The sequence below is a fragment of the Aristolochia californica genome, unplaced genomic scaffold, assembly GCF_029961685.1.
Source record: "Aristolochia californica isolate CCGP_79_NKW_82.1479 unplaced genomic scaffold, dmAriCali1.0.hap1 SCAF_14, whole genome shotgun sequence".
NCBI lineage: Eukaryota > Viridiplantae > Streptophyta > Magnoliopsida > Piperales > Aristolochiaceae > Aristolochia > Aristolochia californica.
This window is the reverse complement of record NW_027181815.1, coordinates 12,366,395-12,383,107: the sequence shown is the minus strand read 5'-3', so window position 1 is coordinate 12,383,107 and position 16,713 is coordinate 12,366,395. Positions and strand designations below refer to the sequence as shown.

Below are 16,713 nucleotides of genomic sequence, written 5' to 3'. Positions count from 1 at the left end.
AATTAATATAATAATTACGTGTGACTAGAATAAATTATAAATAAATAAATAAATAAACTAAAAAATAACTTAAGAAAATATAATAAATAAATAAATTAATTAATTGAACAGAATAAATAAAAAAATTATTTTATTAATAACAAAAGATGGAGTTTTTATGTACTATTAATTAATAATATATTTTTTTAAAATAAAAATTGATTAGTTTAATTAATTTAAAAATGAGATAATTAAACCAAAATAATTGATCAAATGCTCTCTTTAACAATATTTTAATTACCAGTCTTAAATTTATAATTTAATATAGTAATAAAATTAATGAATAATATATATATATATATATATATTATTTTATTAATAAACTAGGATAAATTATTAATAACATATATATAAGAAAATGCTCGAAAATGAATCGAGTTACTCGTAATAGTCCACAATTTATAGCATAAAAGCAAACATATATGCCTTGGAATATAAGAATGAGTTCGTGCAATTAATATTAAAATCATCAACTTATAAGTTTAGTACATACAAACGAAAAAACTAATTATTCAAAAGCAATAAGATACAACCATCCATGATCATTCCACATACTAGTCGCTATGGCATCTTGAAATTGTGTTGCTCTTGTGGATTCTAATGCACGCCGCCTCCGCATGTTTGTTGATAAGTTGTTTTCATCCATAAGATCATCACTATCATCACTATCTTCTTCCTCATTTACACCTGCTTATCGAACCTCATCACCTCCTCCACCATTCTCATCAACCGAATTATTATCTTCCAATTCAAACATATCATTGTAATCCTCTCTATGTATATAGTTATGTAATATGCAACAAGCTATTACAATTTTTATCTCGATCTTATAAGAAAATGGAGGAGCGCCTTTCAACATTTGAAATTGAGTTTTTAAAGTACCAAAAGTTCGTTCAATAGTATTCCTCAAAGATGAGTGCTTTTGGTTGAATAGCTCTTTATCATTTCTTGGAAGGTTGTCTCCAAATTCTTGTAGATGATAACGAGTTCCTCGAATGGAGCCAAATTTTTTTTTGCATATTTGCATAACCAACATCGACTAGATAATATTTACCTACATTAAAAAATATATTCCACCTAAAATAATTGAAGATAATAATAGATAAAAAGATATTGAATAGAAATATTATTTACCTTCAGGTACAAAGAATCTATCTTCATGAATCAATGCATTCATCAGTACACGGGAATCAGTTGTTGATCCCACCTATCCAACAAGTACAAAAGTGAATTGCATGTCAAATCTACATGCTGCCATCACATTTTGTGAGAGATAACCCTTTCTGTTCCAGAACCTTTATTGTTCTTCAAGTGGGATGTTTTCTTTGATATGAGTTCCATCATTTGCCCCAATACAATCCTAATTATACCATTTCAATTAATACAAACTCTATATATTAATCTAAAATTTTTCATTAGAGGCCAAGTGATGTTACCTTCGGGTGAGTGTGTTCTGAAGGCCCTTTGATATAATTAGATTGAAGTTTGATAATAGGATTCAACACCTTATTGAAATACCTACTTATGGTCCATTTTGATCTATCAAACATCTCTGCTATGACAATATACGATTGTTGTTGACCAACAGTTAGGAGAAAATATGTAAGTTGTTCTTCCATTGAAATGGTCTTTGAGGGTGATAACAATCCTTTACTATAAAGTATCTCTGCCAATTTATGAAACACAATTTGATTCATCTTGTAAACTTTTCAAAATTGAATTGGTGATATTTCTAATGCCTTTTACAAATAAATCGGATCACCATTCCCATGAGGACGTGGTGCACGTCTATTCCTATGGCTGAGATAGTATTTTCCCATGATGTAACAAACTTAAATTATGCACGCAATAACATTGCTAAGTTGTTTAGAGTCTAATTAATTTTTTTTCTTTGCTTTACTTTCTTTTATTTCAATTAAAGAAGTAATAGGCCACAAGGGTATTTTTGTAATATTTTATCTCGAGCCTTGTAAGGGTGAACCCTATTTAAGGGGTAAGAGTAATCGGAAAAGGCAAGTCTTGATTTAGAGTAAACTAGGGTTTTGAGTTCTCCTCAACGAGCTCAGGGTGTGCGTTCTCCTTAACGAACCTAGGGTTTTCAAGCTTTCCTTCGGCTTGATTTTTTTCTTTCTCTTCTTCCCCCCTACGAATCGTTGTGTTATCCAGGACCGTAACAACTGGTATCAGAGTGGGAGCACAATGATCGATTCTTCAACCCGAGAGGAAATACCGACCATACTCCAGGAATTGCGTACAACAGTATCTGAGATGCATCAAGAATTGCGCACAGAGGTTTTAGAATTGTGTGATGAAATGCATGAATCTTCCATTACAATTACTGCAATTGAGAGGCATCTCGCTACTGCAGAAAAGAAGGTCATACGACCTAAACTCACTCGAGCAGACGCTGTCTCGGATGGGGAAGAAAGGCGACGGGCCAGAAAAATTCAAGGAAATTCCAGAGGCACAGTCCAGAGCTTGGAAATCCAAAATTGGGGACCCAACGTCGGTAATGGCTGATTTGGGTTCAGCCTGAACAACCCCCTTCTCATGCAAAGCAAAAGAGGAGAGGGAAAAATCCCGAGCTACTTCTGTCTCGGATAAATTTTGACCTCACCTCTCCAAGCTTCTTCGAACGGAGAAACCTCAAAGGGCTGTTGTTCGCCATTGAAAAAAGGTGAGGCTCCGTCGGAAAAAAGTTGGTGGGCTTTGGCTTTAGGACAATTTGTCTCACTCTCAATCTCACTCTTGGTCTCAGCACCACAGCGGGAACCCAACTTTAATGATTGTTGGGGTAAGTTTATCCGATGAATTTCTCCGATTTTTGTGTAGCTTGTTCTCCAGTCCCTCAATTTTTTTAGAACACACTCTCGAATTGCGTTAAGGGGGTGCCATTGGACAGAGAAATAGAAAGGTAACTCCCATTTTGATGGAGTTTCGGCTTATGTGTTTGAAATACGAGATGGGAATTTTTTGTTGATTCCGGGAATGGTAGAATTTTTTCTATGGGTGATTTATTTTTCTATTGATGAGAACAACACCAGTGAGTCTGTTCTTCGTCAATTTGAAAATGTTGTGCTTAATTTTTTGGGACCCTTGTATGCTGCTTGGCCATTGTTCGTGGCAATTATTCAACCAGGTGTGAATTCTGGAAATGCGAGAGTAGCCAACGGGACCCTTGTATGCTGCTTGGCCATTGTTCGTGGCAATTATTCAACCAGGTGTGAATTCTGGAAATGCAAGAGTAGCCAACGGGAGAAATAATGGTGAGACTGTTAGATTGAATAGTTTGACGAATTGCCTACTTGTTGTTGCTATTGCAGTGCAGAAAGGGAAATGGGTTCATGGTTATATTATTACGAATGGAGTTTCCTTGAATTCATTACTAGGACTTTCTTTGTTGGATATGTATGTGCAATGTGGGACTAATGTTCGTTGTGTATTTAATGATTACCTGCCGTTGATCTAATCTCAAATGAAATCTTAGGTGGCAGAAGGGTTGTCTTTGCTAAAGAAGGTCTTGATACAACTGATTTTAAGAAATTGTTGGCAGATAGGGAGACTCTCAATGATGAAGGTTCTCTTGGCCATAATTTGCATGTAATGCTGGGAGAAGGGACTAGCGGTGTCTGCTTCAGTATTATGGAAGTTGATACTACTTTAGTAGCAAATGAGAAAATGACCAATGATAACACATTAGCAATGGATTGTAAGTTTGAAACTCTTTGTGGTGGAACAAGTCCTGTTGGAAAAACTAGGAATTTTGTGTGTAAAGAAGTATAATACACGGAAAAATATGATCATTAGAATTCTGAAATTTCCAACTTGATAATGGTAAAGGATTCATCAGCTTGTGAAAATTCTGAACTACATGAATCTTAGAATTCCATCAGAGAAGGGAAAACTCTTGGAAGTATGGTAACTTCCGATGTCATTACCAATTCTTCTAGTATCAAAGTGGAGGTTGTACCAGCACTAAACATGATTTTGTAAATTTAACTGGTAATAAAGAGATAGAAGATGGTGAGCTTTCTGATGATTCAGGAACTTCAAGTCAACTACTGGACTCACTTCTTGAAGTTGCTTCTACTTCTAAAGAGAGGGTAGAAAGCAAAGGACCATCTTATTGATACAACCCGATAACAAGAATAAATATTTTCAAGCCAAAGAAAAGTAATCAATGAACCTTCACTACTGAAATCGAAAGAAATAGACTCTCCTCGAGTCGACGATGAATCCTCGACAACGCTAATGAACCCCCAATATCCATAATCATTGAGCACACTCACAATAAAGATGAAAACGGAAACTCCTCTATCGAAATCGAAGTAGAACTCATCGGAAATAGTCGCTGATAACCACTGGTATTCGAGAGACCAGTACTCTCCCTGAGCCATGCTCTGAAGACAAAATGACACGCCCCCCTTCTTCCTCAATTCTCGCTCAAATTCCCCCTCACCCCCCCCCCCCCCCCCCCCCCCCCCCCCCCCCCCCCCCCCCCCCTGAACCTCTAAAAATTATAAAATTCCAAAAATGGCCCCACCCACCCTTAATCACTGTTAATGCCACTAATTATCCTTCAACTGTTGTTTACTCCTTCTAGAGTAAGTAGCACTAATTTGGGGTTTATAGGGTTTAGGTAGGTCCTTCCATTGCACCAAAACCTCCAACAGCTGATGACCATTTTTTTCCACTCTTTGTATATTCAAAATGGCAGTAGGTTCAACCAACATCTCTAATTCAGCAGTCAATTGTGGAGGAAGAATTGAAGATGAATGTGATATTCCTTTTGCTCGACGAAGTTGGGAGACATGAAACATCGGATGCCCGAAGGACTCTTATGGGAGTTGTAGTTTGTAAGCAACTCTTCCAACTAGTGATACCACCTCAAAAGGTCCATAAAAACGTTTTGCCAACTTCTCATTGCGCCGAGATGCCAAGGACCGTTGCCGATAGGGCCTGAGTTTTACAAACACAAGATCCCCAACCTGAAATTCTTCATCCCTCCTTTTAAGATCAATCATGGACTTCATTCGCTGCTGAGCCCGCAGTAATTGCATCTTCAAATTATCAAGATACGCATCCCATTCCTCTAACATTTGCTCGACTTTAGAAACTTTAGTTGTCCCAGACTTATAGTGCAATAAGGATGGAGGGTCACGTCCGTATAAGACTCAGATTGGACTGGTACCTGTAGAAGAATGGAAGCTGGTGTTATACCAATATTCCGCCCATGACAACCATTTTGCCCAAGTTTTTGGTCTATCAGAAGAAAAACATCAAAGATAAGTCTCCAAACACCTATTAACCACTTCAGATTGACCATCTGTTTGAGGGTGGTAGGCGGTGATGTGCCTAAAATCAGTTCCTTGGAGATGAAAGAGTTCCTGCCAGAAATGACTCATAAACACCTTGTCCAGATCCAAAACAATAGACTTGGGCACCCCATGCAATCTAATCACCTATCTCACAAATAAATCAGCCACAGTTTTTGGCTGTAAATGGGTGCCGCAACACCAAAAAGTGAGCATACTTGCTCAACCTATCCACCACCACCATAATAGTATCAACACCCTCTGATATGGGCAATCCTTCAATAAAGTCCATGGTCAAATCCTCCCAAACCATCTCTGGTAAGTCAATAGGTTGTAGAAGACCAGTTGGGGACATTGCTAAGTGTTTATTCTTTTGGCAAACCTCACAATTTTGAACGAATTCAATCACTTTTTGTTATGCATGCAATAACATTATTATTTTAGCTATTTTATTTAATTTACTTTAATTATTTCAGTTTTAGGCCATAGGGGTATTTTTGGAATATTTTATTTATGGGGGTATTTTTATAATATGTTATCCTAAACCCTAACGGGGACCCTATTTAAGGGGTAAGAGTAATGAGAAATAAAAGCATTGAGAATTAGGTTAAATCTAGCATAAACAGGCTTGAGATCACCTTCTTGGTCTCGAGGTTAGGGTTTTCCTCAAAAACCCACGTATTCTCTCATCCTCCATTGATCTTCGTCTTCCCCATGTCTTCCTACTATCCCTACAGTAATGCATTGAAGACCCGTAACCCATGGCAGATCCCAGATGCTCCCAAAGAATTCTTGTGTCAGATCCGGGACCGTAACAACTGGTATCAGAGTAGACGTTACGTCCCGACTTCGAGTCCCCGCGTGCGTAGGTGGACCGCACGCCCTTGGTGGGGCGCCATAAGGGAGTATGGGCTCCTGACCCGGTCCCCGTTGCTGTGTTAAGGCCGCCGTGGTCGTCGGCTCGGGAGGGCGGGGTATACTGTTATGGTTCTGGGGTTAAGTACTTATGCCTTCTGCTCCTAACAGGCTGGTCTTTTGGGTAGTATTGGCTAAGTGCTTAACATTTGGTATCAGAGCTAAAGCCGCACAACGGAGATGTTATAGTCCTGGGTTAAGTACCTATATCTTCCGCTCCTAACAAGCCGGTCTTTTGGCTAGTATTGGCTAGGTGCTTAACATTTGGTATCAGAGTAGGCGTTATGTCCCGATTTCGAGTCCCCGTGTGCACAGGTGGACCGCACGCCCCTGGCGGGGCGCTGTAAGGGAGTATGGCCTCTTGACCCAGTCCCGTTTCTGTGTTAGGGCTGTCGTGTAGTAGAAGCTATCTCGGACGGGCAGAACGGCCGGGACCGTAACTGGTATCAGAGCGGGAAAACAATGGGTTATTCTATATCCCAAGAAAGATGGATTGCTGGAAGAAATACGAGCATGGTTAGATGCTTCCATTGAACTTTATGCAAGGGAGTAACTTGTTGTTGCAGCAAAACAGGTCACACGACCTCAAATCTCCGACGGGCAGAACGGTCCATGGCCGAAAAAATAAAAAAATTCATCTTTAATACCGATCGAAGTCCCTGTTGCAGAGGCGGACGTTGATGAGCAAAAAGGCAAGGCATCTAAAACATTCAAAATTTCCCCGCAAGAAGATCCATAGCTGCACTACGGGGATCACGATTTGGGGCATTCAGTAGGGTTTTCTGCCAAGACGTCGTCGGTGGTGGGCGATACTGGTGCGACACCAAATCCGACTACCGGGGCCTCAAAATCTCTATGAAGGATCCAAAAAATCTGAAATTAGTCCTCCCCTGCTCACAACAAGCCACACTCCGTTCCGCACGGGAGAGGAAAAAAAATTTTCGGCCATTCCGATTGGGAAATATTTTTGAGAGTCTGTCTCGGCAAATTTCCAAGCGGCGAAGCCTCCAAGGGCTATTGTTCACCGCAGTAGCAGCATGAGACTTCATCAGTGAAATTTTCGCCTTGTTCGGGGCCGTGAGGATTGAAGACGACCGTCGCCCGCCTTCATCGGCGCCCTGAGGGAAGGAGTAGCTGTCGACAAGGTTATCGTACTTATCGACAGTCGCTATGTTCTGGATCGGCAAGATGATACGACAGTTTTCTGATATCCGAAGACTCGTCGGCAAAATTTCCGCCAAAGGAAGAAGATGGCTTCAGATTCAAATTTTCCTAAGTTAGGAAAATTTAATCAGTGCACGAAGCTGAGTCGCGCGCCGGACTGGGGTTCCTGAACTGAGTCAACCCAGGCTAACCGGGCCTAAAAAAAAAAAAACTCCAATTTTGGGCGTCCAGAGGGGGGGGGGGGGGGGGGTCATAGCTATTGTGGATGCTACTTTGGCACCGGTGGAGACGTCGACATATAGACACTACTTCCGAGCTTGAGGACAAGCTCGTCTTCCAAGGGGGGTGTAATGTTATGCACAGAATAACATTATTATTTTAGTTGTTTTCTTTAAATTACTTCAATTATTTCAGTTTTAGGCCACAGGGGTATTTTTGGAATATTTTATTTATAGGGGTATTTTTGTAATATTTTATCCCAAACCCTAACGGGGACCCTATTTAAGGGATAAGAGTAATGAGAAATACAAGCATTGAGAATTAGGTTAAATCTAGCGTAAACAGGCTTGAGATCACCTTCTTGGTCTCGAGGTTAGGGTTTTCCTAAAAAAACTACGTATTCTCTCATCCTCTTTTGATCTTCGTCTCCCCCATGTCTTCCTACTATCCCTACAGTAATGCATGGAAGACCTGTAACCCGTGGCAGATCCCAGATCCTCCCAAAGAATCCTTGTGTCAGATCCGGGACCGTAACACTTTTTTCTTGATACCCAGCCAATACAAGTCCGCAACCATTCTTCTATATGTTTTAACCTCTCCCGAATGTCCCCCAATATGTGTGCAGTGGTATTCATGCAATAAGGTTGGAATTAAGGACGAAGTCACAGATAAAACCAACCTACCATTGTAAAAGAGCTACCCATGTTCAACTTGAAACCTTACCACCTTTTCACCAGCTGCCAATTGTGTGATAATTTGTTGTAAGAATGAGTTCGCGGCCACTTCTTGTTGTAAAATATCCATATCCAGCCATTGCACCCGAGACACTGTAGCTATATTCATCATGTCAGGTTTGCGAGAGAGTGCATCCGCCACTCTATTACTTGTCCCCTGTTGATATTGAATGTCAAAGTCATAGCCCATCAATTTCACCAACCAGCGTTGATATTCCACACTTACGAGACGCTGTTCCAGCAAGAATTTTAAACTTTGCTAGTCAGTTCACACCAAAAACCTCCTTCCCAGCTGGTAAGGACATCGTTTTGGAATAACCAACACAATGGCCATTAGCTCTTTTTCGTAAATAGACTTCAATTGGGCTCGTTCACTCAATGCTTGGCAAAAAAATGCAATCGGCCGTTGATCTTGCTGGAGAACAGCCCCTAGCCCACATCCAGAAGCGTCGGTCTCCACAATAAACAACTTCAAAAAATCAGGTAGAGCCAAAACTGGTACCGTAGTCATGGCTTCCTTCAAAAGCTCAAAAACCCCGGTGGCTTCATCCGACCACCCAAACGTATCCTTTTTTAATTGATCAGTCAAGGGTCTTACAATATCTCCATAACCCGAAACAAATTTCCAATAATATCCTATAAGACCAAGGAAACCCCTTAGTTCCTAAAGTGTAGTTGGTGCGAGCCAATCAACTATAGTCTGTATCTTACTCGGATCAACTGACACCCCTTCTCTAGAAATGATATGTCCCAAGTACTCTATCTGTTCTCTCCCAAAAAACGCTTCGTAGAATTAGCATACAACCTGTGTTCTAATTTCTCCAAAACGGCCACTAAATTATCAGAGTGAGCACTCCAACTGGGACTATATATCAAAATATCATCGAAGAATACCAATAAAAATCGCCGGAGAAAAGGTTTGAATACCTCATTCATAAGGGATTGAAATGTAGCCGGTGCATTGGTAAGCCCAAAAGGCATGACCAACAATTTGTAGTGTCCTTCATGAGTCCGGAAAGCTATCTTGTGTACATCACCCGCTTTCATTCTGATTTGGTGGTATCTCAACTTCAAGTCCATCTTTGAAAAGACTTGTGCTCCATGAATATCATCTAACAACTCATCGATCACTGGAATGGGAAACTTATCCAGAATAGTCTCCTTGTCAAGGGCTCTATAGTCCACACAAAATCTCCAACTTCCGTCTTTCTTCTTGACTAATAGCACGGGGCTTGAAAAAGGGCTAGTTCTATGCTGTATGATTCCCGTAGCCAAAATTTCTCCCACCAACCTTTCTATTTCATCTTTTTGTATTTGGGGGTACCGATATGGACGAACACTCCCCGGTGAAGTTCCCTCCTTCAAAGTTATGGCATGCTCCTTTTCCATTTTTGGTGGTAACTCTTGGGGCAAGGTAAAAACATCCCCAAACTTCGTCAAAACTTTCTTCACCATCGTCGTTGTGTCCTCCTATGGTTGTGCGCTACCATTGTGATACTGCCCAACTCCACAAGAACCCTATGTCCCTCATGCTTGATACTTTTCATCATCGTCTTGAGTGAAACCAAAGTTTTGTGCAAGGAGGGATCTCCCTGTAACACCACCGTCTCATTACCCAATCTAAACTTCATAACATGTATTTTCCAAATCGTATATGTTCCTCCAAAGGTCTCCAACCATTGTACACCTAAAATCACATTGGTGCTTCCCAATTTCAAAGGCAAAATATCCTCCATGATCACTATTCCTTGAAGAGTTAGTCTAACCCCCTTACAAATTCTTTCCCTGGGAAGTACCTCACCTGTACCCAATTGAATGCCATACTTTTCTGTTGGAGATAAAGGCAGGTGCAATTTTTTTACCACTATAGTAGAAATAAAATTATGGGTTGCTCCACCATCAATGAGCACGACGACTAGTTGCTTTCTGATGCTTCCCGCAATCTTGATAGTCTTCGAAAGTGTTAATCCAACTACCGAGTTCAATGACACCTCCACTATTTGAGCAGCCGCTCTAACCTCTTCTTCCTGCTGTTCACACTTGCCGTCGTCACCTTCCTCCATAACTTCTTCTTCCAGCTCTTGTAAAATCAGCACTTGTAGATCCTTGCTTATACATCTATGCCTAGTTGAGAATTTTTCATCACAATGGTAGCACAAACCCCGTTCTTTCCGGTATTGGATTTCGGCTTCCGTGAGTTTCCTTAATGGCGTCCTCTTCTCCATCCCATGTTTCATCGTTTCTATCATGGACGTGGTCCAGCCCAAACCGTGTCTGCTTAATAACTTTATTTTTTTCTTCCAGCTTTTGGGCCAACTCCATGGTCCTTCCCAATCCATTGGGCTCCAACACCCTCACCTCGGCCCGAATTTCGAGCTGAAGCCCATTAACAAAGTTGGACTCCAACACCGTTTCTGGAATATCTTCCAATGTGGAAGCCAAATCCTCAAATCGCCTTCTGTAATCTCTCACGGTGGTCACCTGCTTCAATGTCAGAAATTTCTCATAAGAAGAACCATCTTCGGAACTTCGGATTTAGCAATAAGGACTGAAATTCTTCCCAATGCATGATCTCTCTCCTGTTATTTATATACTTAAACCATTTTAATGCCTCCCCTTCCAGACATACTACGGCGGCTTCCAATTTTTCACCGTGAGATACCCGGTTAAGCGAGAAATAGCATTCAGCTCTATAAATCCAGTCATCGGGGTCTTCTCCCTAAAAAATTGGCAACTATAACTTTTTGAGTCGCACTTCATATTGGCTCTGCCTATTCCAGTCAACCTTGCCACCGTCTCTTCCATGTCTGATACCTTTCTGGATCGAATTATTGCCCACTGCCGAGTCCAGCCCCTGTCTCGCCGTTGCCGACCTACTCTGCGCATTCAGATTTCAGTTGAGCTCCTCTTGGGTACGTAGGAGTTGCTCAACACGCCCTATCAACGCCGTCAACCCATTCCATGGCCGGAATCTTCTGAACCTCTTCCTTCATCGAGCTCACCTCCTCCCTTACTAAGCTAACGGTTCCTTCCACCCAATCCACCCTCGACTCCATTCTGGTAATCGCCATGAGGATCATTTTCACGCTCTTTTAAAAAATATATATATATATATATTTTACTCTTCTTCTTCTCTACCAATCCTCGAAGTCAAAACCCACCCTCGAGCAAACGACACTTACGATATCACCTTATTGCCAAAATCATAATAGAACCCACCCTCGAATAGACGACGCTCCCGATATCACTGATATACTTCCAATATAGTAGTCCAATGTGTGTGAATGCAATCGAAATAGAAAAACGAAAACTCCGCTTCACTGCTGAAATCCATAGGCGAACCCAACCTCCCTCTGATACCAGATGATACAACCCGATAACAAGAATATAGATTTTCAAGCTAAAAAAAAGTAATCAACAAACCTTCACTGTTGAAATCGAAAGAAATAAACTCTCCTCGAGTCGACGATGAATCCTCGACAATGCTAATGAACTCCCGATAGCTGTAATCACTGAGAACACTTATAATAGAGGTGAAAATGGAACCTCCTTAATCACTGTTAATGCCACTAATTATCCTTCAACTGTAGTTTAGTCCTTCTAGAGTATGTATGTTATTCCCGGATCTAACATAGGGAGGAAGATGATGATAGGAAGGATCGCTGTGAGGTTTTAAGCTTTTGAAGGAGCTCCCCTTAGGTCTCATGAGAGGGAGAACCTGACTGCGTTTAATCTTCTGTTTAACCTACTAAATTTTCTTTTTCCTTTCATTACCTTACGATGCATACAAATAGTTCACGCCAACAAGAGTTTATGAAAAAATTACAAAAATGCCCCTGAAGCATATTTAAACCCAAATAGCATAAAACATAAAATAAACTAAATGACTACTTAACTGACTCAGTCAGGGTAATTGACTCAGCCCTGCTGTCTCAGCCTGACTCGGCTCACTATTTGGTCCATAACATCTCACCCCTCCTAGAGAACGAGCTTGTCCTCGAGCTCGAAGGTAGAGTATGCCTGCCGAAACGTATCCTCCCCAGGTTCGCTCTGGGAGTCGTAGGTTCCACCTGAAAAAAAAAAAAAACAATATTTTTTTAACCCACTCACTAAGTACGTTGTGAGCGAATGCAGGAAGTGATAGCACCCCATAGTCCTTTAAAAGAAAATCACCAAAAGGTGCGCTTCTGGCAGCTGGATCCCAAGTTGCTTGATACGCTTGGATTTGTTGTAAGATGTCGTCTTTGAAGACCTCTACGCAAATGGAGATGGAACGTTTGCATATCTTGTCGAAGTTAACGACAAGAGAATCCAAGATTTACAGCGGTGTCCTTTGTGTCACCAGTGAGTAACCATATTTGTAAGCTTGGTTGAATGAGGCGGTCTATGCATTCAGGAAATCCTTTTTGTAGGTTGTCTTCAACTACTGCCACATTGAAGAGAATCAAATCTTCCTCAATCAGTTCAGATGCATTCTTCAGTATTTGCTCTCTCTCGGAACCAACTGTAGTCTTGGCCTTATAAAATATTGAGCTCCAGATTTTGTATTTTGATGAATCAAGCTGTTATGGTCCTGGGTTAAGTACCTATGTCTTCCGCTTCTAATAGGCCGGTCTTTTGGGTAGTATTGGCTAGGTGCTTAACATTTGTTATCAGAGTAGGGTAACATGGGGGATACTTTCAGCAATGAAGAAATTCAAATCAGAATGCAAAAGATGGAAGATAGCCTTGAATCAGCACAACCATTGCTGGGGAGAGTTTGTGGGATGGAAATAGAGTTGAAACAAAACAGAGAAGAGATGCAGCAATTCAGAGAGGAGGTACATCACATGTTTGCTGAGATTCAACAAAGGTTGGAAATGAGGGCAGAGATGCAACCCACACCAGAGAGGAGGGAGGGGATCCTAACCCATAACAGGAGAGGGGAGCAGTGGCCTGGGTGCACTATTGTCCAAGGACCACAGCATGGAGGCACCAAACCAAGGTACACAAAGTTAGAATGTCCTACTTTTAATGGTTCCGTGGATCCCTTAATTTGGTTGCATAGGTGTGAATTTTTTTTTAAATAAAGGAATTGCTGAATGGGATAAGGTGCAACTAGCATCTTTCCATATGATAGATGAAGCCATGTTATGGGTTAGCCAGGTGAAAAAAGAGAGACCAAGGCTGGATTGGGGTGAATTTAAAAATCTATGCACCATCAGATTTGGTCCTCCCACCAACAGCAACCCCTTGGAGGAGTTAGTCCTATTGAGACAAACTGGTTATGTGGAAAAGTTGGCTCGTTCTGGCGAGAGGGTACTGGTCAACCAACAGGTCTCCCTATTCACAATGGGTCTCAATGAGTATTTATGGCTAGAGGTGGAACTCCTTGCACTTACGGATTTAGCTCGGGCAATGGAACAACGACAACGATTGCAGCAACGTAAGCTGAGTTGGTCGGGTGAGAGGAACACTTTCTCCACTTGGCAAGGGCGCCGCTATACTTCGTCACAGGTAACATCTCCAGCAGAACCTCCCTCCAAACACAATCCGACTATGACTCCGGTAGCCGCTCCCCGCCTGAGTAATCCCCCACCGCACTTTATTAAAAAATTAACAAGTGCGGAGATGGTAGAACGACAGTCCAAAAATCTGTGCAACAACTGCGATGAGCAGTATCGGGTGGGGCACCAATGTCAAAGATTGTTTTGGCTCGAGATGGCGGATTCAGATGATCCAGAGAAGCCAGAGGATGTTATCGAGGAGGAACCCCCGGAGATCTCCTTGCCTATTTCTGGGTAGAAATTGCCTAAAATGATGCAAGTCCGAGCTCACGTCATCGACCGGGAATTGGTGGGACTAGTTGACTCGGGGAGTACACACAATTTCTTGAGTTTGACAACCCTACAACACCTCCAGCTACAAATACAACCTCATCCGACAGCCACCGTGTCAGTGGCCAATGGCGAGAAGTCCCTAGCTATGGGATCAGTAAGGTGGTAACTTTTTCCATTGGCTCTACTTCATTTAATGCTGAATTTTTTGTTATTCCCTTGGTTGGATTTGATATGGTATTAGGCATTAAATGGTTACAAACGTGGGGCCCATTCTATGAGACTTTTTGGCTTTAACCATGAGCTTTGTTTTGGTTGGGAGTCGGGTGCTCTTACAGGGCTGTCAAGTGGATAGGGCCCACCGCATTCACTCACACCATGCAGACACAGGAACAGCCTGACAGTACTATTGATGGTCTAGTTGAGGAGTTCTCTGACCTCTTCCAGGAGCCTTCGGGATTGCCTCCCCTGAGGCACTGTGACCACATGATCTGTCTGAAACTAGGATCTGAGGTGGTAGTCGTGCGACCGTACCATTACCCACCCCTTCAGAAGGACGAGATAGAGCGTCAGTTCCAGGATAAGTTGCAACAGGGTCTTATTCATCCCAGTCGCTCCCGTTCTCTTCACCTATCTTACTTGTGAAGAAACATGATGGGACATGGAGATTTTGCGTGGATTGCCAGGAGTTGAACGTTCAAACCGTGAAAGACAAGTTTTCGATTCCGGTAGTGGATGAGCTCTTGGATGAGTTACATGAGTCGTGGTTATTTACTAAACTCGACCTCCATTCGGGATACCATCAGGTCCAGATGCACCCCTCTGATATCTAGAAGACGGCGTTCCGCACGCATCATGGCCACTTTGAGTTCATCGTCATGCCGTTCGGGTTATCCAATGCACCCTCCACTATTCAAGCTCTAATGAACGAGGTATTTAGCCCCTATCTTCGAAAATTTGTTCTTGTGTTTTTCGATGATATTCTTATATATAGCAAGTCAGTTGAGGAGCACTTGGCACACTTGAGGATTATTTTTGACTTGTTACGAGCACATCAGCTCTATTTAAAACATTCCAAGTGTTCTTTTGCAGCTTCACGTGTGGCTTATCTGGGACACATTATCTCACATGAGGGGGTTACGATGGATCCCGAGAAAATCCGAGTTATTCATGAGTGGCCGAAGCCACAGTCTTGTTCTGCAATACGGGGTTTTTTGGGTCTTGCAGGCTACTACGGCAAATTTATTCAGAACTATGGGCCGATGGCAGCACCATTGACTAGTCTGCTCAATCAAAATTCCTTTATTTGGAATGCGGAGGCCACCCAGTCGTTTGTGGGACTAAAATCTGCTCTCGCATTTGCACCAGTATTACAGCTTCCCAACTTTGATGAATTATTTGTGGTAGAGTGTGACGCTTCGGGCGGGGACATTGGGGCCATTTTATAGCAACTGGGCCATCCTATTGCGTATTTTAGAAGACAATTGGCAGTTTGAGTTGATCCCAGCTATTCTCTCGGCCTACCATGACAGTACACATGAGGGGATACAGAAGATATTGCACAGAATTCAAGCTGATTATTACTGGCAAGCCATGAAGCCCTCTATTGCGACTTATGTGGGCGACTGTTAGGCCTACCAACGCAACAAAGCCGAGCACTTGAGTCCAGCCGACCTTCTCCAGCCTCTGGCCCTTCCTACGCAGGTTTGGGCCAACATTTCGATGAATTTTGTGGAAGGTCTTCCCCTATCCTCCGGAAAATCCGTACTTTTCGTGGTGGTTGATAGATTCTCCAAGTACGGACATTTTATACCACTGGCTCATCCTTCTACAGCAACATGGGTTGCTCAGACTTTCCTGGGGCAAATAGTCCTCTTACATGGCATTCCAGAATCCATTGTGAGTGACCAAGATGCAGTTTTCAGAAGCACCTTTTGGCGGGAACTCTTTCGCTTGAGTGGGACTAAATTGAAGTTCTCCTCCGCCTATCATCCGCAGACAGACGGGCAGACAGAGGTGGTGAACCGTACCATCGAGATGTATCTACGGTGTTAGGTGGGTGATCATCCGTGGCAATGGGTTCAATGGTTTCTGTGGGCCGAATACTGTTACAACACTTCGTTCCACTCTGCCTTGCAATCCACTCCTTTTCGGGTTCTATATGGCCGGGATCTACCTCGCCTTCTCTCGTACACCTCAGGGTCCACCCGCGTGGACGCGATTGATCAGGTACTCATGGACCGTGATTTGCTGCTACAGAATATCACAGAACGACTACCACGCGCCCAAGTTCGGATGAAGGATGTCTATGACAAAGGCCACCATGAGGTCTCTTTTGAGGTTGGGGATTATGTGTGGCAATGGCTCCAGCCCTACCGCCAGCAGTCTCTTGCGGGACCTCCACGACATAAGCTCTCTCCCAGATTTTTTGGGTCGTTCCCCATTCTTCGGCGTGTGGGACCAGTCGTCTATCAGCTCAAATTACCGGACACGGCCAAACTTCATGATGTA

General features: G+C 42.3%; 1 protein-coding gene across 1 annotated transcript; it reads left to right on the top strand.

Moving 5' to 3' along the window:
• The first annotated feature begins 15,344 nt into the window (after positions 1–15,344).
• Positions 15,345–15,650, top strand: LOC137949401 (uncharacterized mitochondrial protein AtMg00860-like). Its single transcript, XM_068795463.1, has one exon. The coding sequence runs from the start codon at positions 15,345–15,347 to the stop codon at positions 15,648–15,650; it is 306 nt and encodes a 101-aa protein (XP_068651564.1).
• The last annotated feature ends 1,063 nt before the right edge of the window (positions 15,651–16,713 follow it).